At 47.6% G+C, this 27,921-nt stretch overlaps 1 protein-coding gene and 1 non-coding gene across 3 annotated transcripts in view; both read left to right on the forward strand.

Moving 5' to 3' along the window:
- Positions 1-1,290: 1,290 nt before the first annotated feature.
- ZIC1 (Zic family member 1) lies at positions 1,291-6,817 on the forward strand. Of its 2 annotated transcripts, none has more exons than NM_204254.2 (3): positions 1,291-2,968; positions 4,034-4,197; positions 4,609-6,014. In NM_204254.2, the coding sequence occupies exons 1-3, from the start codon at positions 1,996-1,998 to the stop codon at positions 4,804-4,806; spliced, it is 1,335 nt and encodes a 444-aa protein (NP_989585.2). In that variant the 5' UTR covers positions 1,291-1,995; the 3' UTR covers positions 4,807-6,014. The 2 variants fall into 2 exon arrangements, with proteins under 2 accessions (NP_989585.2, XP_046754245.1); XM_046898289.1 differs by having other exon boundaries at positions 1,981-3,220; positions 4,609-6,817.
- Positions 6,818-12,235: 5,418 nt separating this feature from the next.
- LOC107054107 overlaps positions 12,236-27,921 on the forward strand; it is a 186,825-nt gene continuing 171,139 nt past the window's right edge. Inside the window, exon 1 of the transcript XR_006930838.1 lies at positions 12,236-12,526. This is a non-coding gene — a transcript (uncharacterized LOC107054107). The remainder of the gene's footprint in view (positions 12,527-27,921) is intronic.

Raw genomic sequence — 27,921 nt, forward strand, 5'->3', positions numbered from 1 at the left:
GGTTAATCGAGGGTTGCATCTAGAAAACAACCAAGTGTTGTATGTTTGCACTGAATCCAAATGTCTGCATTTTTCTAACTAAATCAAAGGGAGTGTTATTTCTTTTTCTGCTCACTCATCTGAAGGTAAGTAAATTTTCCCTGGCGATCAAAAGCCTGGTCAGCAACAAAGGCACCGCCTGCTTTTTCCACCGTCCTGGTGTGGCAAGTTGAGGAATTTCAATAACTGTGACAAGGGTGACTGATTTGTGAACTAGAAAAGGTTTGGATGTCAGAAAATTTACATTGCTCCTATCGAGGGTTTTAAAGGAAATGAAGATAAAGATAGATGGGGGGAAAAAAAATAAGGATGCGGGAGTTTCATGCAGCAGAGCGAGGGACGATGCCTGTTTGGGCAATTCAGTTTTTACCTGAATGAAAGAGACCCCGTAAAAAGAGAGAGCGAGGAAAAGGGGGGTGGGGTGGGGGGTGGGGGGGGGGGGAGAGAAAGGAGAAAGGAAATAACAGAGAAGAGGCGAAAGAACAACAACAGAGGTAGAAAGTGAAGAGTTCTCACCCACCTGCGTGTTGATGGGGGCAGAAAACAAGATTTATTTCAGAAAAGAGGTGGAGGGCAGAGGCAGCTCCCCCCACAATCACGCCTGTTGGCTACAGATAAAGCCCAGCGCACCCAGCACCTACTCTCGGAGAGTTCCGGTATTAACCAGGCGGCAAACAGCAACTTCAAAAGCAGCGAGTCACTACGGGGCTCCTCTTTTCAGAGCCTAAAAAGTTGCTCAGTGATCTTAAAAAATCGGAATCACCACGAAACCATCATTACCGTCATTATAGGAGTGCTGGAGCGAGAGGGGCAGAGAGAGGGAGACAGGGGGAGAAAGGAACCTTAAGGATAATCAAAGATTATTATTATTTTTTTTTTCCTTAGCACACATAGACACAAAAAGATGCGTTGGAAATATTTGCGTGGGGAAAGAAAAAAAAAAAAAAAGAAAAAAAGAAAAAGGTTTATTATTAAAAAAGGGGGAAAAAAAAAAAAAGTTGCTACTCCTGGAAGCCCTGTTTGTCCAAAGGGCTGTCAGGGCGCTCACAATACCTGCGATTGATGAGGCGGAGCGGCCAATCAGCGGCGGGCGGCGGCCGTGCGCGCCCCTCGTTGGCGGGGCCGGGGGGAGTTACGCGGGGAAGGGGGAGCCGCCGGCAGCCAATCAGCGCCCACGTCCGCCCGCACGTCGCCCCGCCCCCGGCTCCCATTCATCAAGGGGGGGGCCGGTGTCGTCCTTTCAATTCATTTATCTGCAGGAATGATTGCCGCTATCAGTCTCGCGTTCACCGCCCGGCTGAGGAGGTGAAAGTTTCTCCCCAGGAAGATAAACCGCAAAAGACAATATTGTGCATGATTTGCGCCTTTTTTTGCAAAGCTGAAAAAAAAAAAAAAAAAGGCCAAAAAAAAAAAAAAATAGGGGAGAGTGTGGGGAAGCTCGAAGAGGAGAGAGAAACAACCTCTCGGCCACTTCGCCACATTCCTATAGCCAAAAAAATCACTGAAGGAAGTTTCTTTTTTGTTTTGTTTTTCTGCTGCCCGCGCCGAGCTCTCGCCGTTATTGTTATTTGCGGGCAGTTTCTTTTTGCGCCCACCCCAACCCCCCTCCCCACTTCAGCCTCCCAGAAAAGTCAAAGCAGAGAGACAGTGAATATTTTTTTTTTTTCTGGGGGGGGGCACCTTTTTTTATTGTTATTATTTGCGACTGCGAAGATCTCTTTCCCCCCTTTCCCACCAGCCTCTGTTTTTTTTTTTTTTTTTTCCTCCCCCCCTTTTTTTTTCTCCCCCCCGCGCTGATGCCGAAGGGGGTGTTTTTGATGTGGTTGCTTTGGTGGTGATCGTCGCCGACTTTCCAGAGAGGGTGTTTTCGCCGCTGCCGCCGCTGCTGCTGCTTCTCTCCGCGTTGTGTGCGTGCGCGCGTGCTTTTTTTTGGGTTGCTGCATCGACGCTGGGAAGATGCTTCTGGATGCTGGACCGCAGTATCCCGCCATAGGAGTCACTACGTTCGGATCGTCTCGCCACCACTCCGCGGCCGATGTCACGGACAGAGAAGTGGGGCTGGGGATCAACCCCTTCGCCGACGGCATGGGCGCCTTCAAACTCAACCCCGGCGGCCACGAGCTGGCCTCGGCCGGGCAGACCGCCTTCACCTCGCAGGCTCCGGGCTACGCGGCGGCGCTGGGGCACCACCACCACCCGCCCCACGTCGGCTCCTACTCCAGCGCCGCGTTCAACTCCACCCGGGACTTTCTGTTCCGCAACCGCGGCTTCGGGGAGGCCGCGGCCGCCAGCGCCCAGCACAGCCTCTTCGCCTCCGCCGCCGGCGGCTTCGGCGGCCCGCACGGACACGGCGATGCCGCGGGACATATACTTTTCCCCGGGCTGCACGAGCAAGCCGCCGGCCACGCTTCGCCCAACGTGGTGAACGGGCAGATGCGCCTGGGCTTCTCCGGAGACATGTACGGCCGAGCCGAGCAGTACGGCCAGGTCACCAGCCCCCGCTCCGAGCACTACGCCTCGAGCCAGCTGCACGGCTACGGCCACATGAACATGAACATGGCAGCGCACCACGGGGCGGGGGCCTTCTTCCGCTACATGCGGCAGCCCATCAAGCAGGAACTCATCTGTAAGTGGATTGAGCCCGAGCAGTTGGCGAACCCCAAAAAGTCCTGCAACAAAACTTTCAGCACGATGCACGAGCTGGTGACTCATGTCACCGTGGAGCACGTTGGAGGACCCGAGCAGTCCAATCACATATGTTTCTGGGAAGAGTGCCCGCGAGAAGGGAAACCTTTCAAGGCCAAATACAAACTCGTAAATCACATCCGAGTCCACACAGGTGAAAAACCTTTCCCCTGCCCTTTCCCAGGCTGTGGCAAAGTGTTTGCCAGATCAGAGAATCTCAAAATACACAAAAGAACTCACACAGGTACGGTAACCTTCTCTGTAGCCTTTCTGTCCGCGCGTGGACGCGCGGGGCCGGGTCGGGCCGGGCCGCTCCGGGGCCGTTTGCTGCTCCCGGGGCCGCGGAGCCGCACGGCGGTGCGGGCTCGAGCTCGGGCACGGCGGCGGCCGCGACAAAAAGCGAGCGGTGCCCGGGAGGCGGAGGGGGAGAGAGGCGCGGTTTGCTGTCGGAGTGCTGAGGGCAGGAGGGGAAAAAAAATCGCAGCGACCCGTCCTGGTAAATTTATAGGTTTTAATTAATAGTTCTTCGGCAGTTTTGAGCGTGGCGCGACGAGAAACGGTGCTAAATATTGCAGGCAGCTCATCCGTCTCCCCCGTGCGATTCAGGGGCTGGTAAATATTTAATTCCGTGGAGCGATTGGAAATCAACCGAGCCGAGCGCGTTCGCGTGTTATTGTTGTGCGGAGGAGGGCGGGCGCCGGGGGCCTGAGAACTTTTCCCCGCCGCGGGAGGCGGCCGCGCTGCGCTGGGCCGGGAGCGCTCCCCCCGCACCGCCCCGCGCCGAGCTGCTGCGAGGAGGGCTCGTGGGGCTGCGGCCGCCGTGCGTGCCTCGGTCCGGCCGGGCCGCGCTCGGTACTGCGGAAAATACGGGGGAGGGGGGCCGAGGGGAGAATATCACGAGAGCGAGGCATGAAAACGGCAAGCAGACGCGGAGATCGGGTGGAAAGAGCGGCACGCTAGCTCTGTGTCTCGCTTCGAGCGCTGCGAGAAGGGAGAGGGAGCTGCGCCCGGGGCTGGGCTGCAGCTGGAACTCGCCCCTGCGAACGGAGAGAGGGGAAAAAGAAAAGTTCTTGGGTGCTCTCCCCCCTCCCCCCATTTGGAAATGGGCGCCGAGAGCGGGTCGGAGGTGCGGATAGGACAGAGGAGAGAAGGAAGGCTTGGGGCTTTGAGCCCCGCTGAACTTCGAAAGTTGCGAGTGTTTGCGGTGGAGCCCCGGGCTCCCGTCCGGCGCTGCGGTGGGGGCGAGCAGAGATCCGGCGGCCCTGCCTAATCCGATCCGTTTTTCCCCCCCTCCTTCCCTCTGCAATAGGTGAAAAACCATTTAAGTGTGAATTCGAGGGCTGTGACAGGCGCTTTGCAAACAGCAGCGACCGCAAAAAGCACATGCATGTGCACACTTCCGACAAGCCCTATCTCTGCAAAATGTGTGACAAGTCCTACACGCACCCCAGCTCCCTCAGAAAGCACATGAAGGTAAATGGAGGGCGCCCGCTGTGCGGGGCGCTGCGGCTCCGCCTCGGGCCTGGCCGGGGGAAGGGGCTGCGGGGACGGCCGCGGGCAGCACCCGCCGGGCCGTAGGGAGCGGTGCCCGCGGGCGGAGCGAGGAGAGCGGCGCGGGGCCGCCGAGGAGAGCAGAGCCCCGGCCCGGAGCCCGCTCGGGGCCGCCCCCGCCCCGCCGCGCCGGGCAGCGCCGTTTGAGCGGCCGGGGAGGGAGGGGGGGAGCCCCAGCGCGCAGGGCCCGGTCCCGAGGAGAGCCCCGAGGGGGGGACCGGGCCGCAGCTCGGCGCCGGGTGCCGATGTTGGGCGCGTCCCCGCGGAACGCCGCCGCCACCGGGGCCTGGGGCCGCCGCCGCGCTCTATTTCTGCCCGGGTTTTCTCTTTCAGGTCCATGAATCGTCCTCGCAGGGGTCCCAGCCTTCTCCCGCCGCCAGCTCAGGCTACGAGTCCTCCACCCCTCCAACCATCGTGTCTCCATCCACAGAAAACCAGACCGCCAGCTCCTTATCCCCTTCCTCCTCCGCAGTCCACCACACGTCCAGCCACAGCACGCTTACATCAAATTTTAACGAATGGTACGTTTAAAGCGCTAAAACAAAACAGCGAAAAAACACAAACCGAAACAAAACAAAAAAGCCCCAAGCGAGCGAATCCAGACCCTATTTAAAAGACTCCAAAAATAATGAACACTCTGAAATCAGAATTTAAAAAAAAAAGCAAACAAAAACAAAATACTGCCAGTAGACCCAGGACTGAGTAAAATGAAGACTCATTTTTTTGTTTGTTTTTTTTCCTTTTTTTTTCTCTTTTATTTCTATCATTTTTTTTTCCTTTTTATCCTTCCTTTTTTTTAATTAATTATTATTACTTTTTTTTTTTCCTTTTTACTTTTTGGACTGTTCAGCTCTGCTCTGTTCCAAGGCTTGGTAGGCGAAGGGGTTAGTAGGATGCATAAGAAGACAAGGTTACCAGGGCAAATGCCAACCGTGTAGGGCTGTACTGGAAACCACTGATTAGAGCTCTCCAACTGCATGTCTGCTCGGGCAGCGGCCTTCCCCCCACTCCCTCTTGTAAATACAGAATTATTAGCTTCAAAAAGAAAAAAAAAACAAAAAACAAAAAGAGAGAAAAAAAAACACACACAAAAAACACGAACGTACTGTTTGATTTTGTACATAGTTATATCGCAGTCGAAGCCGGGGAGCCGTGGAGTTGTGGTTGCATCTATGTGGGGGGAGGGGCGGGCGGGGGGGAGCGGAGCGGGGGGTGGAGGTGGGGGGGCCGAGGGGAGAGGTAGAAATCCAACTATTTGTACTGAATGGCAAGAATGTTCTAGTAAATGTGTACCAAAATGTGAATTACTTTGTATTATTACAGTCTAAACGTCGATCTAACAGAATATTATTGGTATTAATGTGCTTTTTTGTATAAAGTGCAACATTTCGTCCCAAAGTCCAGTCTAAGTAGTGCAGTAAAATGTTGTTACACGTCCTGTCAAGAAATTCGTATAGTGAAAGCCTGGATCTGCGTGTCAAACTGTTACATTTGTTTATGTAAAGTGATATTAAAAAAGAAAAAAAAAAAGATATAAACTATATCTGTCCGTTGCTTTTGGCAAATACAAGAACATAATGTATATAAATCCTAATTTCCATATTTATCCGCATGTAAAGGTCCGGTTATACATGTTACAAGATATTCAATATTTATGGCTAGAAGAATTGGTATGTAAAATTTAGTTTACAGAACTGTTTGGTAACATTTCGTACCTTATTAAAGATTCTTAAATCCCACGAATGGTGGTAGGAATCCTTATTCGCTCAGTCAACCTGCTGCAACTCCGACTAGCTTTAGGATATTAGGATAAAACTGTCCCAGTTTTTCACTGCTTTCCATTATGTCATCACTAAAGCAGCGAAGGTGATATAAATGTGATAAATGAAAGGATCCCTGCTGGCATTACTATAGTGTGTAATTAGTATTTATATCAAAATTTATGAAACAAATTTTCGGCCGCAGTATAATTTAAATGACCTTTGCAGACGTAGAATAACAACCATAAAAATAACAGAAATAGATTGCATATGCTACATAAATATTAATGTGGGGAATTGTTACACGAGAAGTGCTTCACTCCACTCCAGCACTGCCCATGAATCTGCATGGACCGGGTCCCTAAATTAAATTAATTCGGATAACATATATTAGGAGATTTAAAACAGAGGAGATTTCGGTTGCTATTTTAATTTAGAGCATTTATGACCATAACTAATTCTCAGGCAGTGGATTCATGACTTTCCTTGGGCCTTTCACTCCGAGAGATGCAGCACTGTGTCACGAAGGCCGTTGTTGTTGTTGTTGTTGTTGGGTGTATTTTTGGGTTTTGATTCTTTTTCTTTTTCTTTTTTTCTCTCTTTTTTTTCCCCTTTTTCTTTCTTTTTTTTTCTTTCTTTTTTTTTCTGCTGATATTCCTTAAGACGTGATGTTAATTTAAATCAATTACTTCTTATGCTATGTTATTATTATTACTATAAATTTGCCAGTGTTAATAGCTTTCTAAAAAATAAATCTAGGGGGTAAGAATTATTTTATGTAATTTGATTATCTTTCTATCTCTTTTATTTATTTCTCATTTACTTAAGAAATCCGTTCCATTGGCTGGCGTTGATACAGTAAATTTGTAAATGAGAAGACAATATAAAAAATCTAAATTACTTGTGCTTAATGACTGTAGCAGAACGCCTTTTCTCTAAATCAGATTGTCTTTCTTGCAGTTTAGTTTGATAGATTTGCAAGCTGTACTGCTTCCACTAACTTAGCTACGGTTGTTGGAACTGTTGGGCTTTGTTCCTGGTTGTAGCTTGCATGATCGCCCCATTAAGCAGACAACATATCAACAGACAACACAAATCATGAGCTTGGCTAAAGCTGCGAGCGCTTGTGATATGTCATAGAGTGAATTGCACGGACTGACCTTCCAGTAGACCAGGATGACACTTTAACAGCTTCTTTAAAGAAATATTATGTGTACGGCGACTCAATGGGGATATGAACCGCGGGGGGGGCGGGGGGGGGGGGAGGGGGCGGCGGAGCTCCGCGCTCGGCTCCGTGCAGCCGCCTCCAGCGCTCCGGGCTGTCCTGCGGCAAACCCACGCGAGTGCTTTTCTTTGTCCCTAACATTTCCACAGCTCCCCGAGCGGTTTGTCAGCTCCCCTCTCCCCGCACCCCGTTCCCCTTAGCACCAAACTTCTCGGTGCGGGCTCGGAGCTCCTTTCGGGGCAGCGCTCCCGCAGCTCGGCGCGAACTTTCCCTTCCCGCAGCGTTTATTCTAAGGCGGAGCGCCGCGCCATGCTGAGAGCGCCACCTTGCAGGGCCCGGCGGCACCGGAGCTGCTCGGCCCGCAGGGACCCCGGCACGGAGCGCTGCTGCCCGGGGGAGCGCGTTGAGCGGGGCGCGGCCGCGGGGATATGGGGGTTAAGGCGCCCCGAGCGCGGCTCGCGGTTCGCCGTCCCGGACGGGGATCGGATAGAGAGTCCTGAGCTCAGCTAACGGAGAAAGTGGTGGGAATAGGGAATAGGGACGGCCCTGTCCCACCGAGAGGTGGGCTGAGAGGGAAGCGCGGTGCGGGAGAGGTGTTTTAAAGATGCGTATGGCAAGTTGGTCTGAACTTGTGTGCAGTCTGCATTGGTGGCTGAGCACTACTCTGTGCCTGCGTGTGTCTCGGCGCTTGGGGCCGAGCGCTCGGCCAACTTTCGGGCTGAGGGTTGTGTGAGCACCCCGCAGCACGAGGTGGTGTTCGGTTGTCTGGCTGCTGCTGCTGTTGTTTTCTGTCTGGGGGCACCGTGCGGTCCCATAGGTGGTCTGCGTTAGTGGCGATTAATGCTCTGAACCCCAGCCCACGGCACGGCGGTGCTTCCCGCTCGGCCGTGAGGAGGGGAGCAGCGTCCCGAGGTGCCCGGCAGAGCTGGGGGCATCGAGCAGGCGGAGAGGCTGCGGGGCGGCTTTCTCCGCGCTGGTTGCCTCGCTGGAACCAACTTTCCTCCAGCGATGCACCCTGTGCAGAACTCCTCCCGAAGGTCTGCGGGGAGAAAAACGAATCTCGGCTCTTCAGCCTCGACGGGGGCCGTTATTTTGCTCTTGTCCTTAATGTGTGACTGCTCGGGATGCTTTAGTCTGCGGGCCGCTCGCTCCCGAGCTCGCCGTGCCGGCAGCCAGAGGCTGGGCCCCACCGTGCGGAGGCTGCGAGCGCCCAGGGAGCGCCCAGAGGGGCTGCTTGCGGTGCGTGAGGTGCTGGCGTGCCGTCCCCGCCATAGCAGTGTTCACGCAGCAAACCACGGCCGTGTTGGAGCTGTTTGGAAGCCGAAAGTTAAATGCAAAACAATAATCGGGCTCTTCCATTTGCCCTCGAAGAGTCGCCTTTCAGGTCTCTTTAATGGCTTGTGAATGGTCGCTTGAATTTTTTAAGAAGGCGAGGCTGGCATTCATAAGACAAAGTTAGCTTCCTTAAAGCGAACCCTGCTTCAAATAGGGACACACGTTCCACGCTGGCCTCCACTACTTATCTCCCATTTGTTTTAGCCTTAAGGAAGTGGCAGTGCCTGTAGAGCTGCACGAAGAGTTGGGAGTTACAATCGCTGCCTTTCTGGCTACGCTACTCTACGGCCTCCACTTGGTCAGCTGTTCCTCGGCCGGAGCATTTGCTCCTTTGCGAGAGGCTCCGGTGCTCGGCTGCGGGCCGGTGCCGGCTGCGCGCAGGGAGCGCGGGGCGCGCCCGAGGACTGAGCCCGGCGCGGAGCCGCGGTGTGGCGGCGGGGACACGGCAGCAGCGGGAGGGGCGCAGAACGCCCGAGAGCAGAAGGCTGCTGGGACGGGGCAGGGCGTTCCGAGTGACCCGATGCCGGAGGAGGCGGTGTGCGTGTTACCGCTGGAGCTCAGAGGGCAAGGAATTTGCGAGCGATATCCCCACGGGCGAAGGGGTACCTTTTATCGGACACGGTTCCAAAACGCGCAGATCCACACGCGCACGCTCGCAGCCCCGCGGCCGGGCACCGCGCACCGCGGGACGCGCACACGTGTGCGCCGCGCACCTCGAAACACAGCAGCGAGCCCCGCGGTGCAGCGTTTCGGAGGAGAAACCTTTGCTTTCTTCTCCAAAAGCAGCGGCCCGGCCCCGAGCGGGGCTGTGCTGCCGGCGAGAGGCCGGGAGAGCCGGGAGGCCCGGCTGGGCCCGCTGCGGCCACGCAGCCCCATTCCCGCAGCTCGGGGGTACGGGCTCTGCTTTGGGGTAACCCACGGGGTACGCGTGCGCTACACACACGCTCACCAGAATCACCCTTCGTGTTACCGGTTTTACTAAATATATGTCTATGTATCTATACCCGCACCGCTATCTATCTGTATTTATATGTGAAGAAACGGCAGTGCTTCCAGAAAGACACACATATCGGTGTGCTTCACGCGGAGGTGCAGTGCAGGAGGTTCACGTAACCTCAATTATTTCGTGCGGACGTCTGTGTAGAACGGATGGCGTTTGTAACAAAAGGGGCATATTCTCCAAATTCATTCGGAGAGATTAATACCCGAGGTCCTTGGTTGGGGCTGAGCTCAGGATGGATTTCTCTGACTTACTGAGCGCACCGAAGTGGATTCCGTTCCACCACAACCAAGCTGCGATTTCAGGTTCATTGTGTATTAAACGTAGCCAAGGTTTTTATTTTATATCCATTTTTTTTCTCTGCACAACTCCATGGGTCAGCTTTGGTTCATCTTCGATAACAAGAAACACGATCCTGCGAGGCGAAGGGGCTATTTTTATCATGCAGCTGGAAGCTGTCATCAATTCGTAACATTTATTTCGGCTCTAGAGCGATAGTATAAAATAGCATGAAGTTTCCAGATGACGCCCGTACTGCAGACAGGATTTTTCAAGTATAATAAATCAAATTAATTACCTTTTAGATATATAGGATCATACTACCTCTCTATGAAAGTGCTGTTAAGAACTGCTCCGTGTGTGCCTGTGGGGCTGGGGATGTGTTTACACCTCGGATCCAGCGCGGCGTTGGCAGGAGCGCGGCACACGGAGCGCCGAGCACCGACCCACGGCCACACTCCGCCGTCCGCGGTCCGCGGGACTGGGCTGCTCTCAGCCCGGCCCGCGAGTTGTGCATTGGCACGGGCTGAGACTTTCAGATCCTTTCCGATCTTTCTCACTTCCAAAATCCCACTAAGAACGGAGCAGAAGGAAAGGAAAGGAAAAAAAAAAGAAAAAAGAAAAAAAAAAAAAAAAAGGAAAGAACCCGACGCATCAGGCAGCCCCCCTGCGCACCGCCGGACATGTGCTCGCTGTTTGATGTCGCCTCTGTCGGAGGGCGGCCGGGGGCAGCGGGAGGTGCGGGGCCGCCCGCTCGGGGACGGTCCCTGGGAGCGGCGGCGGTGCGCGGGGGCGGTGTTTGCGCGCTCCCGCCGCGCACTCCGGCGGCGCATGCGCGCCCGCGCAGGGCCCGTCTCCACGTGCTGCTGAATATTTATGGCTCCGTCGCCCCCCCGCTGCCCGCGGAAGGGAACCGCGGCCGCGCAGGGCAGCGCCGCACGTGCTGTCCGCTCCGCACGGCCGCGCCCCGGCCCGACCCAGCTGGAGCAGCTCCCTCCCGTCCCGTCCCGCCCCATTCCGTCCCGTCCCGTCCTGTCTCTCCCGGCCGTCCCGTCCCTGCGCCCAGCACCGCTCCCCGGCACGTTGGGACCCCCGCAATTAGCGGCACTCCCGAAGCGCTCAGCCCGGGTGTCCGCGAGTCGCTCCCACCGGAGCGGTCTGGGCCCGTGGGAAGGGCGGAAAGGCTGTCATGGACACCCTTCTGTACCTCTCCCCTTAGCAGAACCCCGTGACACAGTATGGTCCATCACATTTTATTGCTGAGACATCGACATCACAGGACAGACCCGAGTAACACATGCACGCATTTATTCTGTTTGCAGGCATCGAGATTTTTGTTACACAAATAGGAATAATTCCCAGCGCTCATTGTTCTGCGGCTCAAAGTGGCCACAAAGCCTTTGTAGGGCGGCAGGTCGGCACCTCCCGGTACCAGAGCCGCCCTCCCGAGCATCGTTAACGCGGCGGTCCGTTCCCTGCGCCCGTCGGAGCGCACGGGGCCGCGCAGCCCCAGGACAGCACCTTGAGCCCCTCCCGCCCGGCTGGGGATCGCCTCAGCCCACACCGAGAGGCGGCGATGAAACCGGTGTCCGTCATGTCGCCTGTTCGCTTCAAAAAGGGCACATCCTGACCTCGCTTCCCCATGTGGAAGGTTGTCTCCAACCTTTACACAGATGCGTCTGAACGCACAGAAACATGCGTTTTTTCCCCTTCCAGCCCGGCTTTATTCTCTCTATTTTCTACTTTCTCCCCTTTGGCCAAAAGGAAGCTCCCCGGGTGTCTGCGAGTGCATGCGAAGGGACAGTAACCCCGCAGCACTCCCGAGCCACACCGGGAACCCCCCGCGTCACTTCACTCCCCCAAAAAACTGTTGATCTCCTCCAAGTGAGAGGCTGAACCTTTCCATTTAGGGTTCATGGCTGCGTCGCTCCCTTCCTCCTATCCCGTCCTTTTTCCCGAATTCCCAGTTTGGGATTGCCGGGGCTCCCCGAGCTGCCCCGGGGCTCAGGCAGGGGCAAAGCGGGAGTCGGGACGGTTACGTTTGGTGTCAGGCAGGGCAGGAGGCAGCGACACCGCTTCTCAGCCAACTGGACGAGGATGGGATCTATTATTATTATTATTATTATTATTATTGTTATTGTTGTTATTGCTATTATTATTGTTGCTATTACTATTGCTGCTGTTATTTACCATTATAGCTTGTTATAATTTATTATGATGATATGCGATTTGAAATCATCCATTTGCAACTTGCAAAGCACCACTACATTCACCTTAAACCTGCTTTCTGTCCCAGCCAATGGTGGCAGGGGCCGGCTAGCCTGTCCCCCCGGAGCATTAACCCTTGTCGCGAGCTGCAGAGAGAGAGGAGCTGAGCTTTGGCCCCGAGGAGCTGTGTGCATGGATCTGGCACAGCTTTGCTCCTTTCACTCCTGGACCTTTGTTTTGGTGGCGAGCGGGGAGAGCAGGGAGCGCTGTGCTCGCGTTTCCCTCCGGCTTACGCACACACACACACACACACACACACATACACACACACACACACACACACACAAATCCCCTTTCCAACTTTCTGCCTTTTGCGCTTCCCTCCCAGTTTTTCACTTCTCAGACCTACTGGCAGCATTTGCCGAGATCTAGATCCCCGCCGTGGTAAGTGATGCTTTTCTCCATTGCAAAACTCGCTCAGCTCTCGGCTCGCTGTCCCAGGGACGGGTGTAGAAGTTGTATTTGTTTGGAGCAGAATTGCCCAACCCCTCTGGTTTCACGTCAAGCAGCAAAGAGTAAAACTATTGTCGTGTCTTAACTCTGAATGGGAGCAAACAGACCAAATAATCATTGCTGGCTCAGACAGTAGCATGGAACTAATGTCATTCTTTTTAAGTTTGCAAAGCAACTTTTTTTCTTGTTGTTTTGTTTTTTGGGAGAGGGAGCCTGTGTTTTGGGTCTGTTCTTGATATTTACATTACACACCAGACTATAACAAACTATACAAAGAATGCAGCTGCCATATGTGCTTTGTGAACGTGCAATTATGATTGGGGGTTCGTGCATTCAACGTAAGTGTTGCAGACACGCCGCTGCCACACCGCGAGGTCCGCGCAGTACCTGAAACTCACTCCATATTGGGGGGAAGGGGTGGAGAAACGTGGCATTTTTAGACCCTCCGTATATATATATATATATATAAATCAACTGCAGTAAATGCCTCCTGGACACTTATTTTTAATGTACAGTATGCAGCTCTGACTGGATCAAATTCACGATTATTCAGATGAGGCTCAATTTGAATAAGTTGCTGCTTTCTCTCCCCCGCCCTCCCCCATCACCCTCCCCCCCCATCCCTCTTTTTTTTTTTTTTTTTTTCTTCTTTTAAATTAAGAAAATGAAGAAGACCGCTGAGTCCGGCTGACCTTTGGCTGGCATAATTTAGCAAGTGAGGAGCGAATCAATTTAGGCACTCCGCTTCTCCGGCACTGCGCTCGGCTCCCACGCACGGAGCGGGGCAGAGCTCCGCAGCCGTGGAGGGATCTGCGCCGCTGGAGGGGCGCGGGCTCCGCCAAGTTCAGGGCTCGTCTCCGCCGCCGGGAGCTGCCCCCGGGGCACGCGGCCCGAGAGCCGCTCCAAGCGGGGACCGCGGGAGCGTACGAGCGGAGGGGTCGGGCCCGGCGGGGAGGGCTCCGAGCTGCCGCCGTTCCGCTGCCGATAGGGGCTGACCCGCGGGGTTCGGCGCGGCTCCGCGGGTTCCCGGCCCCCGCCCCGCGTGCTAGGCTCGTCGGAGTTGATGTGGTGGAGCTGGGCAGGGCGTTGCTCACATGACAAGGCACGGGCAAACTCTGGAGGGGGATCGATCCCCAGAAGTTGCTGTCAAAAAAAAAAAAAAAAAAAAAAAAAAATCGAGAAAGAAAGAAAAAAGAAAGAAAAAGAAATTACAAAAGAAAGAAACCGCGTTTCGGGTTTTAACCGATCATTTGTTGAGCATCTGCGGACGCTGCTAGCTGCTGTTAAAGAGACAGCGGAGCGTTCTTCAAGCGCAGCCCAAAGTCCTCTCTTTCCCCCGCTGGAAGAGGTGAGAGCCATGAGAGCCATTCCCTCCCTGCAGCGGGGGAAAGGGGCAGGGGCACTGCGGAGGGGCCGTCCCGAGCTCCTCAGGCACAACTTCCATCTGAAGCGGGACCGAGTTCCAGCCGGCTGCAATTTCCCCCTCTCTAATAAGTCGCCTCTGCTAATAAATGATGCCCCTGCTCAGGTTCCTCGGCGCTCTGCAGCTGAGTCCGAGCGAATTTGATCCTTTATTTGAAGATGTGTTTTAATAAAACTGCTGTAGCGCTGACATTTTATTAGGAGGTGATCGTTTCTAAATTAACACTTAATCTATGAAAAATGTGCACGCTGCCAAATTAGATTCACCTCCACGTGCTCCTTTCTTCATTTACACGCATTTTACAGCTAAGAACCCAGCTCGACATTTCCCTGAATCATCAGACCATTAATTTGCAGGGGAGCTGGCTGCTTCACCCAGATGGATATGATTCCGAATAAACTCAAAAGAAAGGCAAAAACATATGTTTTTCTGTCCTTTTCTGCTCCCCCCCTGCAGCCCCCCTGCCTCTTTTTTTCCCCCCTCCGTGTTGAGCAATGCCTTCAGATATTTCATTATCTAAAAGGCAGAGCAGAGGGCAAGGACTTGGGGAATAGTGCCTTTTAATTCTGAAACTTTCTAAACTTAGAGCAGTTCAACACGTCCTCAAATGTGCACCTTCCAGGAGCAAAGCAGTGATGTGTCAGACACTGCACTTCTATTAAAAAAATACAAAGCAAATGCTGTGAGATTCGGAATTCTCCCTCAGACCCATTTTTTTTTTTTTTTTGGTGCACCTTTTGCAGTCAGAATGTAAAACAGTCGCTGCGGAAATTGATAACAACCTCGTGCAGATCCCACTGCGTATCCCTTCCTCCATTTTATTTCATGTAGGCTTTGCTAACAATTCGCAGCAGAGAAATGGAAGAGCTGCCCAGCCAGGATACCTTAGCAGGTTGCAGGCCAAGCGAGCTCAGGCAGCTCAAATGTTAGCAGTAAGCTGGGACGAGATGGAATATTTCTGGAAGAACGTTTTTTTTTTTTTCTGTTGAAAAGTATTATTTTCCATTTAGAATTTCACCTCTCTTTGATGCTTGAGTGGTGAACATTTACACCAAAGCCAGCAGGAAATACTGCACGGAGGGTGGTTACGGTGCAACTTCAGGTTTTAAAGTGTAGAACACGAGAAAATATCCTAACAGAGCAGGCGTAGTTTTGGCTCACTACCTAAAAAACAGCCATCTAGAAAATACTCCGAAAATATTCATCTGGTGGGCAATGCGAGTGCTGAACAGAACCGTATGTTCACCAACTCTGTAATACAGATCGGGAAACACTGCAGATATCAAGACTGATAAATCAGTAATCAGTAAATTCAGCATCACAGCGTTTACAGTATCTTTTTCATATCCATAGATGTACGTGTTTAATTATTCTAGTTTGGATTTCCTTGCCGTGACTTTCTGCTTTGCTGAGAGCTCCCCAGCCCTCAGACTTGTGCTTACTGGCACGCTTGGTTTAGGAGCTGTGTTTATGACACAGACGGCTACACTGCGAACGTGAGTGTCTCTCTTTAACCCAACATCCTAAGCTTTCCCGCAGGTGAGCGAAGCACATCGTCTGCTTATGGCAGTGTTAGAGTCAGCCGTAAGTTTTAAACCAAACAGATGTGGTTCTTGAATTTTATTTACCATTACTGCTTGTAGAAGGACTTTAACTGAGGTGAATATCCCTAACGCGATCACTTAGAATCGTCTGCTTGGTTTGTTTGAAAGGGTTGGGGTGTTTTGAAGAAGTAAACAAGCAATATTTGTATGTGCCGGATTGGTTTTCTTCTGTGGTTTTTAAGGGAGTGACTCAGTCTGCACGTCTGATCAAAATATAACGCGGTTCATGCATCCATAAACGTTTTTTATCAGATAGCAAATTGTTGAATGCTCCTGTAAGCAGCAGTGGAAAGAGGCAGCCAGGAGGTGTAACTACATTAACCGGTGCCACACAGGAGATCTGAAGCAAGGGACTGAACCAAAACATACTGAAATCAATGGGAGACTCCTGTTGAGCTGGAACAGGCTTTGGGCTCAGAATAAATGACGGTACAGGTACAGCTCCGTCCATCTCTTTCCAGTTTTTGCTTTGGTTTGCTGCACATTATTTACAGGTAACATTCTTGGGCTAGATTAAAATGTATTGATTCATCTCCGGGGTGAAAAAGATCTGTGTTTGGATGCAAGCACCCACAGTAAGGCTGGGCTGGCACTGCAGAGCTGGTGGAAATTACACACGGGGTTCACCTTATATGAGCAATGACCGCCTTTAGGACATTTCTTAAATACCCATTCTTTTACAGAAGAGTGTATTCTGTATGAATGCAGCAACTGAAGGAACTGCTCCGGTCCTTTTCAGTAAATCTGTTCTTTCAGCCACATGGCCACAAGTTGAAATTTGACCAGATTACCAAATCTGTCTGCTTGTTTGCCAAGGAGCAACAGCGACAAGGGACCCCCTCTCACTCCCCAGTGTTGTTCTACAAATGTCACTTAATAATTAATTCCCTGCTAATATTGGAACTTGACTGCGAAAATGCTGTTTTCTGCTGGGAGAATTCAGATGCAGTAAACACTGCTATGGCAAATGGATTGTTTCTATTGGGATATGCTATAAATGGGTTTTGTTCTGTTCCCACTGGAGCCATAAGTTTAGGATCAGATCCTGCTTAATATCATATTTCTCCTTCTCATGATATTTATTGACTGTAGCAAAAAGCTCAGCTATTCAAAAACTCCACCCCTTTTAAAATATATGGACTTGCTTATCTAGAAAAGCTATCAGTGGAATTTTACATTTTCTCCCCTCAGCTGCAAAGCCCTTACAGCCTCCTTTACAAACTTACCCCCAGGTTTAGGCACTCTCTCCCTTTAAGTTCCATTGTATATCGGAGAACAACACGTTGAATTAAAAAATCCTAACGGCACAAAATTGTGCAGTGTTGTCAGAAGCCACAGAGGAAGGGCCAAATTCTTCTTTCCTTTATCTGGCACAATTCCCACTGACATCAACACTATGTTCTTGACGGAGCTCGAGCACGTACTTTAAGGCCACACCAATTACAGGGAAATTATCTTACTGTCAGTGCGGCGTTTGTGTGCAGGCTGACAGTTACAAGCAGAAAGCTGCCTGCCCGTAGTTTGTTCTGGTCATAAATCAGGAAATATTAATATGAAATCCTAAACGTTTCAGAAAGTTGTAAACAACTCACTTCTGATATGAAAGCAATGCAGGAACCGCCTGACTGTCCTCTTGCAAGAAAGACGCCGAGGTAAACTATAAGCAAAGTTCTGCAGGCTTTTAACTTTTCACCAGCCAAAGTTGTTACTAGTTCAAATATTATCATTACCTGTAGAGGTATGATGAAAGGGTTTTATGATCCAGATCTGTTTGTATTCTGTAGGTCTAGTAAAGAAACAACATTTCCCCTCTGTCATGCCCAAATAAACAATGAGCCTATTTCAAGTTCCGCTCAATAAGTGTGCTAAATGCATAAAGTATTTTGAGTAAATGCCATGCAGCTGTTTGGTAGCTTGCAATTACTGCGGTATTGTGTCTGCCTGCGTTGTGTGAACGGCCATAAATCCAGCTATTTCTGACACATCACGTTGGATTTCATATAAGTCTATAGGTTTCGTTCCAAGTAGATGAAAATAATGAAACATTGTAAATATTAGATGGTCTTGCTCCAGTGTGTGGTGCTGTAAATCTCTGGAGATTTGCAAAGAGACAGTGACAACATGAATGCAATTACACATGATACTATTTTATGGGCTAATTCTATAAAGCAGCATCTCTGCACTGCACTGACAATAATTTTTCATGGCGACTTTCTGGATGTCCCATGGAACCTTTTAATGCATTAATTATTTGCTCATCCCAAAATAAAATCCGCACGTGTATGGAATTAAACAATGGACCCAGCATGCTTCAAGAGGAGTTTTGCTGGAGAGGAGACTCAGGGCAGAGCCATTTATTTTAAGTCTCTGATTAAAAGGCTGAGTTGCAGCTCTATCTGACAGGAGGCTCTGATCTGGCCATGCACTGTACACATCCATACCCTGCAAAGCCTCTCACTGCCCCCCAGCCTGCACAGAGCCTGGGCTGGGGAAGAAGGAATATTTCTTCTTTGGATCTCGGCTCAACAGGTGGCTTTGAAATCACCTATGAGTTCTCCCACTTTTGTCGAGCAGAGATAGCAGCCGGTTGGGTTCTAGGAAAAGACGTGCAGGTATTTTGTCATGACATGCTAATTTAATAAAACGAAACCTGGAAAAACACTCAAAGTCTTAAAGGATTCAAAGGCATCTCAGAAAAAGAAAACCAGCTTTGGGATTGTTATAGCAGCTGTAATAATCTATTATGTAAATCATCTGGGAATTGAAACATAATATTTTGTAAGATAGTTTTTGTCGAATAATAAATATTCTATCCTTTAGGCTTAATGTTTTTCCAGAAGTGTTATTGTTAACTGATGAAAGTGAAACCTTAGGGTACTCCTTATTTTGACTGAAGATGATTTAAGATTTATTTATAGCAGTGCCAACGATAACACCCATATATCTGTTGAGGAGAACATATGTTTCTCAAAATTGGGTGTCGGAACTGGTGTTGATCCACGCTGCCTTATATTTACCCTCTGGGTGGCACATAGATATTCTCACCAGATTGAATCAGAGATTCCAGAAGAAAAAATGTGTGCAAACAAAACAAACCGAAATCAGAGGTCTTTGGTCAGACCGTTATTGTTTACTTTGATTTATATCCCTATGCCATACCAAAGGCCCTTCTGCAGCAGTGGTTACTCCTCACTGCCTGAGTGCTGTAAACTGACTTCTATAGGAACCCCTCTCCATTTGTTTCTTCTCTCATAGAAGAGGCACTGGTGCAACATGTCAGTTTGTCAGCCTGTTGACTAAAGTACAGAATGATGTCAGTAATGACTAGGATGCATATTGCACATTACCACATTTTGCAAATTAGTGCCTAATCAAAAAGCACCATAAAAAAAAAAAAACAAGGGTACTGCGTAATGAAATGTACTTTATTCATTTATTTTTACAACCGCGTATTAGTTGTAATTATTCCTGTTAATAATTCATTGGCCGTTAGCACGCGGAGCTACAGATTTATTTATTTATTTTTAATAAGTTTCAGTAAGTGAAGCTCCTGTTGTCGCACTGGGAGGTGCGAGCCTTCGTGAGGAGATGAGCGAGTGCTCCTTCTTTGAGTGGTTGACCTGATTTCGGAGATAATCCCTGCGAATGTCCTGGAGCCCTTGGGGCCAGTCGTGGGCTGGTGGGGGCCGGGAGGGGTTCCATCTCCTTGGGAAGGTCACAGCAGCCGGGTGGCTGCTGACCTCTGTCGGTTCTTTCCTCAGCTCCTCAGACAGTGACGGGAAAACCTTGTTTGAGTTAGGCCGGAGATGGGCTCTGCTTGGCTGCTCTCAGCTGCTCACTGAAGAAAACTTTTCCTCCCTCTTCCTCCTTCTCCAGTCCACAGAGAAAGCCCAGTAAGAGCAGAGCACTAATGGCAGGGGAGCATTTTGTTCCTGATGAAATGTCTAGTGACAAATCAAAGAGTGAGAGCATCCTACCTGGGAGTGCTCCCTGTGCCGTCCTCCATTCCACCTGTCTGTCCTGAGCTCAGCTTGGACTCTTAGCTTGGCAGAGAGCATCCCTCAGGCTCTCCACCTCTTACAATAAAATCACAGAATGGCTTGGCTTGGAAGGGGCCTTAAAGCCCATCCAGTTTGAACCCCTGCCATGGGCAGGTTTGCCAGTCACTCAGTCAGGCTGCCCATGGTCCCATCTGATGTGGCCTTATGGAAGTGCCCAGGTAATTATTGTGTGTATATATTAAATCTATGTGCAATACGCACGTTTTTGTTCATCCCACTGTACGTTTGCTTTTCTTTTCCATGCGTCCATTTGCTACTGGGAGTTCCATAAGCTTCCAGTCATTAAAACCATTTCTCTTTTTCCCTCGTATTTTAAGTTTGATCCATGAATGGCCTGTCAAGAGTTTTATATTATTGCGAGCTGGATTTTGGATGGTAGCAGCAGCAGGCCACTAACCATAATTGTGTTGCTGTTGCCACTGTAACAAATTTGTGTTATTTAGCTATTTTGCATCTTGGGAAGTGAATAAAGAGAAACGTAGTACTGATGAATATTTATTATACTGCTGTGGGATCTTAAGTTGAGGCATGTTTGCATCAATTCTGTAAAACTGCTCTTAAAATTTAGCAGAGTGGATTATATCTGAAAATGGGGGAAAGCAGTTACCAAGACTTCTGGAAATAATATTTATGACTGAGGAAGATATTAATTTGTAGTACTATGCTAGTAATGTTATTAGTGATAGTCTCCTTGTAAAGATCAGGAGGCAGATGCTTGGTCAGAGCCTATCTGAGGGCACTACTGTTTTACAGGATGCTAAGCACTGTGTGAGGTGCTCAGATTTCCCATATTTGACGTTATTCAACCAACTGCAGGTCTATATCCTGAGATCCTGAGTATCTGTATTTCTTGGTGACCTTATTTTCAGAGAAAGGAAAGTTTTAGCCTCTTTATACTCTCAGTGGCCTGTGCCTATGTCATGCAGGGAGCAAGTGAAGGCTACATCCCTTCCTGCTTAAGAGGTTGGTGGGATATCATTAATTTGCTTGAAACACGATGTTAGTGGGTATAAAATATGTTAACATTTTTAATTGCTGGCAGGTTATTGATTTTTATTTCATATTTTCTTTCCCAGATAGAATTGAATACAGGTAATAGGAAACCAGTAGAGTCACATCATGATTGTCTTCTTGAAACAGTAGTAACTTAGGAAGCAGATCTTTTTTCTTTGTTTGTTTGAATCACTTTGGTGATACAGTGTGCACTGGAAACTTGAGGTAATGCATAATATTTAAAAGATTTTAACTTTTCTTAGAGGTATAGTAGACAGAGTTATCACATATATTTAAAAGGACCTTGATTTTTTATTTTCAGCTTAGTGAGAGGGGAAGCTATCTAACATCCAGCCACTAGCTGCTGATGGCTGAGTAGACAACAGAAAGGGAACTCTCATCACCTGCTAAGTCCCACCGTCTGTCAGTGCAGTTGGGAACAAACTGGCTTAGCTGGTGGGGCTTAACCCTTTGTCATCAGCACACCTCTGTTATTTTGAGATTCTCTAAAGATGAATCATTTTGGGGGTTTAAATGGGGACATTTAAATAGAGATCATCTCACGACTCCTGCAAACAAACTGACTTTCACCCATTCAAACCTAGCTATTTGTTGCACTTTTCTCCTTGGCCACTGAGTACATGTGAAATACAACTCTTTCTAAAGAAGAAAACCTCAGACGTTCATATGGGAACATCCCTCAAGGTCATAAAGTGAGTGTGCCGAAGACAAAAGGACTTTAATTTGACCATAATTTATGTGAGGGCTTTCAACAAGGCAGTGGAATTGCATATTTTTTAGATTTTTTTCCTAGTAATTCAATTTCTCAGGGAATGCTGCCATCAATATTTTATTTTGAGCACTGGGGTGCAAATGGCATTACCAATGTTCCTCTTTACTCCTGACAGTGTACTTGACACCAAACACTTGTTCCAGTGGCATATTTGACCCCTGGCAGACACAGACACAGTTTTTCTCCCTTCCTCCCTTTCTTTTTTATTTTTTAAATATATATTTTTACTTTTTTTTACAGTATCCCTCCCTTGTGAGAAGCCCCAGTGTTTAGAAAGGCTGGAAAAATAACAAGAAGGGGGGCATATGAAAAACAGCGATTTTTCCAAGTGAAATTAGAAACAGGGTGTCTTTAACATGGAAATTTGATTTCTCTACAATTTGAGGATTCATTTCTGCAACTGTCACATATGTAAAATTTCCAGTGAAGTCACAGAGGCTTTTGAATACAAAGAAACAGCACAATCAAGCTCTGAATATATATATATATATATTCCATATGCTTTTCTCTCTCTCTCCCAGTGATGTACATGTTTTAGTAATTTTATCCAGATAAAACTGCCATCACTTTAATTTTTACAGTCCGTAAGCCATTTAAAAAGATACAATTAATACTATCCATTTCTGAGAAGAGAACTCATCTTTGCAAAAGCATTTAATTAGCATCTCCATCTTTTATTTCAAACAGAAATGTGAAGTATCGCATTGTCAGGACATCCTTGACTGATACCCTGGGTGCATTATTTGTTTGGAATGGCCCAAAATCACACGACTTTACTGAATTATAACCAGATAAATATATGTAAGCCTGAGGGCAGGAAGTCCTGGCAGCCAAGACGTGGGGAACATGCGGTTTGTCCATGCTAGATTCTTCTTTTCCTTTCTACTAATAAATCTATTAGAAAGCTTTGTTTGTACTCTTCGCATGACAAATAAAGTCTCTGTCTGTGGTGCCATATTAGTGCACAGTACTGATGCCTGCAACCCCACCTATTCTCGTGGAGAGAGGAGACCTCTGTGAACCAAACCTCGTCAGGTCAGGTTTTGTTTGGGTTTGCGCCTGTTCCAAAGCAGGGAACATATCTCATATCAGAAGTATTATGCGACTGATGAATCACACCTCTGCTTCATTAAGGTCATCTGCAACAGTTATTGGAGCTGTCAGACCACCCACCACAATTTGGATTTTCTACAGAGCCTACTTTTATCTTCTATTTAAGCATTTTAAAATCTCCCTTCTACAAATCATTTGAGAGGAGGCTGTAAAAGGTGACGGTGGCACTTTCTGCATCTTCATATAACTCTCTGTTCTGTTGAGCCTTTTGGTAACCAATTTTTCTTGCATGACAGAGCATGTGCTGTGGCAGACATTTTTATGAGGTAGCCTAGGACAGGGCTAATCACATCACCCTGTCTCAGGTTTTGACCTTATCACTGTTGTGCACTGAGCCTAAAAATTGGGCACTGGCAACCAGATCGCAGGAAAATAAATGGGAAATGACAATTTAGTTAAAAAGAACAGTGGATTTTATTTTATTGAAACATAAGTCATGTGACTTTTATTTATTGTTCTTGTATGACTGTAATTAAATAGCTGCCATGTCAAGAGATTAAAAAAAAAGGAGCAATTTCACTAGCCAGGACCCAATTCATTGTTCTGCAGCTGTTTTACATTCAGGCCTTTTAATGAAGCCAGCAGAAACTCTACCTGGAACGCCATGAGAAAATTATATTCTTATATGAAACATCATTTATAACATCTGTAATAAAGCGGGCTAAATCACAACTCTGCCATTTAAAATCATAAATAGTATGTTATCTTTTAATGGTGGCATTTGTCCTTTTGAAATCCCTTGCTGATAGGCTGCTCTAAGAAAAGCCTAAGTAGACTTCTTCTGTATAGTGGTTGATTAAGAAAAAATCATTATAAAATATTCAATACGTATATAATTACATGTAGTATATAGGTGTGAGCCTGGTCATTGGTCGCCTGTATCAGAAACTGAAGAATTTGTTGATACAACCATTACTGTTTTCCAAAGGATGTAATATAAGCTATTCTTGTTCGATTACCTGCACACATATATATGTATATGTGTATAGAATCATAGAACCATAGAATCATTTGAATTGGAAGGAACCTTTAAGTGCCAACTACTCCAGCTCCCTGGCAATGAACAGGGACTTCTGCATACATGTTGTCTGTTATTTGTTAGGTGTTTTATGTGTCATGTATATGTACACATGTGTTCATGTGAGCAGTTTGGCGACATAATCTTTAATAACCTGTTTTAAAGAATATCACTCTTCACTGCTTTCCTAAAGCTGTGATTTACAGAGGTAGCCAGTGTTCAAAGTAAGAGACAAACCCTGATAGTACTAATAAAGATTTTAGCACAGTGTAGAAATAACTCCTGAAAATTCAGGCACAACACCATGCATCCTTGCAAAAAGGAAAATAATAGTGACTTGCAAAACGCCAGCCTGCAGAGAGGGATGTAGTTTGGAGGGCAAATTGGCCACAGCTTCCACCGTAAAACCATTTAAACCAAACCTAACACCAGGCAGCCAAATCTGATCCATATGTGTGCAACCTGCAGTGCTCTGGGAACCCTGCGCGCTGCGGCTGGTGCTCGGGCAGCTGTTCCCAGAGCACTATGGCAAGATGGTGAGGGCTGCAGGAAGAAACCCGCCTTCAGGAGAAGTGTTGTGCTGTAGTGTGTTTCCTGGTTCAGCTCTTACACTGCTGAAGCGCTCACAGCCCTTCCATCTATTGCATCTTGCTACGCCTCCGGCAGGGCCCCCTCCAGCCCAGGCAACTCTTGGGTAGGTTGCTCCCAGCGTTCCCCATGTCTTCTGCCAGCCCTGGTACACCGTGCAGCTGGGGATCATGAAGGCATCTCTGGGTAAAAGCTGAGGCAGCTTCTGGCCAAGAGAAATGAGCAGACAGGCTTCTCCCAGCACCTGCCAATCAATCACATCGAGCACACGGACCAGCGGCCAGCCCTGCAAACACTCAGCCGTCATTTACACTAACACAGTTATGTTTCCCTGATGTTCTTGGAGAGAAGCAGGTCCCAGATGTTACCTGCTTAATAATTATCCTGTTTCCCAAGGACAAAGCTCCCTGCAGCTCTGCACCAAGGGCTGCTGACTGCTCCTCGGAGCTCTGCTTCACCATGGGCAGCTGACGGGGCTCATTGAAATGGTTGCACTTCAGGTCCCCACCTCCAGGAAGGACAATTGTATTAAGGGATGATTTTTTTTTTTTTCTGTGCCAGGGTTTTTTTATTAGGTAAAATAAAACGGGTATTAACGTCGTTTTGCTGCCCTTCCTTTCTGTTTTGTTGATGTCGCAACGATTTTGTCTGAGTTTGTAGCCCACGATACGTGAAGATTTCAGATGTTCAGGACAGTCTGTCTGTTCCAGGCATGGGGCAGGGGATCACTCATTGGGGTGATTTGTTGCACTGATAACAGGGTGCAAATAACAACATGGGGGCAATGCTAGCGTTTCCTCTTAGCTTCCACTTCATTGTGGCCAATGTAACGAAATGTTATGACCTCTAGAGCCTAATTCTCATCTCACACTGTTGATCTGGATATTAAACACACTGTGATTGACCTCTCTTGATTTATAACACAGTAAGTGGACTCAGATTCATTCTCAATTGGACAAGCTTATCCACAACTTCCAGATGTTGGCTATGCAATGGGTCCCTATGTGTAAAGAAGGAGAGGTGTTTCTTGGAGCCCATATTCAATTTCCAGGCTTCAATCTCCCTTTGTTTTAACTTTGCCCACATGCTGGTATGTTGTGGTGATAATTGGGCATTTTGTTTTTTGAATCCTTTGTAGAATCTGCGCCCAACTCATTGACATATGGATGACGAAGGTGCTGGAAAAAGAGGGTGAATACATTCAAGTGTTGTAAATAATTGGTCTCAAATAAAAATATATGGAGAAAACAAGAAAACTGCTATTAAGTATACCTTTGCTTTCTGCAGTAGAACACAAGACAGATTTACAGTGTTAATTATTTCCACCAGCTTTGAGCCTGAAATATGAATATGTCAGGTATTTAAATACTAATTTACTTTTAAAAAATCTTTACTTTATTAAAATATCATTATGCATATTGGAAAGTTAAAAGTCAAAGCTATATAGCTGCTGAGGTAAAATTCACATTTATTGTCCACTGAATGTGATGGAAATTGAATTTGTCAGGGAGCTGATTGATATCTAGAAGTGTTTTGTTTTCAGTGACTGGCACTGCCGAGTTACAACCATCTATCATCTAACAGGTAATTAGTCAGATTTCTCATCATGAGCCTTCAATCCTGCTGTTTTATTATTGAAATACCACAAACCAGTAGGCTTCTGAATGCAGATAAAGTTCTCTGTCATGGTCTTAAGGACAAAGACAACATTTTGCAACTCAGCTGAAGTAAGTTAGAATAAAAGTCATTGAAATGTGAGGCAAAACGTTAGTATATGTAGGAAAAAAACTCATCCTGGAAAACAACAGCAATGTGGAATATTTTTCTGAAAATATTTAATACTAAAATCTTTATTCTCGCAATCGACGTGTAAACAAATCCCTCCCTGCTGCTGAGGCAGAAGGACACTGATAGATCTTAGGATGGTGGAAGTTAGGGTGCGCCTTCTAGAACTGGTACCTCCATGTGCCTCTTGCAGGTGGCCAACACCAGCTCCGCTCCTTGCAGGGACTCTTTGGTAGTGTACAGAGAAACCAGCTCTGCTCCTGCATACACCTGAGGCAGCTCCCATTTGTCTTCAAAGAAAGCAAGGCACAACTCATGGCACTTGGCTCCATCTGAAAGTGAGTGAGGTACAGAACTTGTGTCACAGCTGGCCCCGGGAGGCTGTGGTTAGACAACAATAGCTTTCTTGGGAGGTTGTTGTAAACTCATAGTATATAGCTGAATGCACGTCTGAACCATTAGATTGTTTTAATAAAAAGGCCAAAATAAAATATTTGGTAACACAATTGTTACCTACACAACTGTGATAAAGCTGCATTTTTTTTTTCACTCATCTTTTTGAAGAGTTTTCTGTAGATGATATAACAACAGTTAAACAAATATTACTAGATCTGGATATAAAAAGTAAAAATAAAATGTTACTGGAGCTTTCAGGAAAATAAGCAGGATGAACCGGTTACACTACTTAATGTGCTGCACTCCAGAATCTGACTTTGTACTCAGTGGCTACAAGGAAATTGGAAATGTGTTGTTGTTTACCCTTGAAGTATTGCTTTTGTAACAGAATTAAGTTGTGTGAACTAATAGTAGTAAAATATTATTTAATACTCTGTTTGGGGACTAATTGATCTAATCCAGCTGTACAACTCATAGCACTGGAATGTCAGCAGCCTTGGTGGTTTCAGGAAGACAAATCTTTTTTTTTTTTTCAAAGTTAACTCTGATGTAAAAGAAAATATCTTTATTGGTGGATGTTTGGGTTCACAGTATCCCAGTCCTCTGTAATATCAAGTCACAACTGCCACTGGTTCTTAATGAGTCATAGGTGTTATACTTCTCTAGAGAACTTCCACTGTTGAAAATATGAGTTTTTACATACTTCCAAAGTTCTGAGATAGAAATGATAGTTCACCAGAGCTGGTAAAGTGTTCTTAGTTTACACAGCATACCAGAGAACAATTGCTAAGAAAGTTAGCTAACCATTCTGAAAATTATTTTGATCCAAAATGTCATAACGCTTCTAAAATGAATATACTGTCCATTGGATATTGTGCTTTTAATGATTCAAAGAATTTGACAGTAGTAGGATTTAAATCACAGTGTACATTATCAGATAACATATATGTGGATATTGTATTACAGCATTTAATTTGCAGTTGTTCCTTAAGATTATCTTGTGTTGCAGAGCCAAGTAATTCTGAACTGTGAGTTTGTTGTAAATGCTTGAGCTGACATTGTCACATGTGAGCAAGAGGCTGAGACACAACTGAGAATGAAAGAGAAGAGTGCATATTAAAGAGACAGCTGAACTGTAAAGGAAGGTAGCTCTTGTTCCACAGACTAAGTTTGGAATGGATGAGGATCAAAACTTGGGAGTTCTGAATAGCTCCAAACTTTTTGGAAGAGTGAAATGGAATTTACACTTTGTGGCTGAGACCCATCTTTCAAGTAAATGCTCCCTGCAGAGAGGATCAAATAACCCCCTTGATGGAAAATGCAAATATAAACCCAACCATGAGCCACAGCTTTTCTTTACTCTCCTTCAGTGTAAGAGGCATGTTTTATGTGAAATTTGGATAGTTTGCATGCTTGGGCAAACTTATCCCAGCAAGCTGTTTGTAAACAAATTCCTTTCTTCTGGTGCAGTCAATCTGCAGTCCAGCTCTTACAATCTCTCTGCGACAAGGACAAACTCCTGTCCTGAGAGGACTCATTGAAGAGAAAGTGT

This window comes from Gallus gallus, chromosome 9, assembly GCF_016699485.2.
Source record: "Gallus gallus isolate bGalGal1 chromosome 9, bGalGal1.mat.broiler.GRCg7b, whole genome shotgun sequence".
Classification (NCBI taxonomy): domain Eukaryota; kingdom Metazoa; phylum Chordata; class Aves; order Galliformes; family Phasianidae; genus Gallus; species Gallus gallus.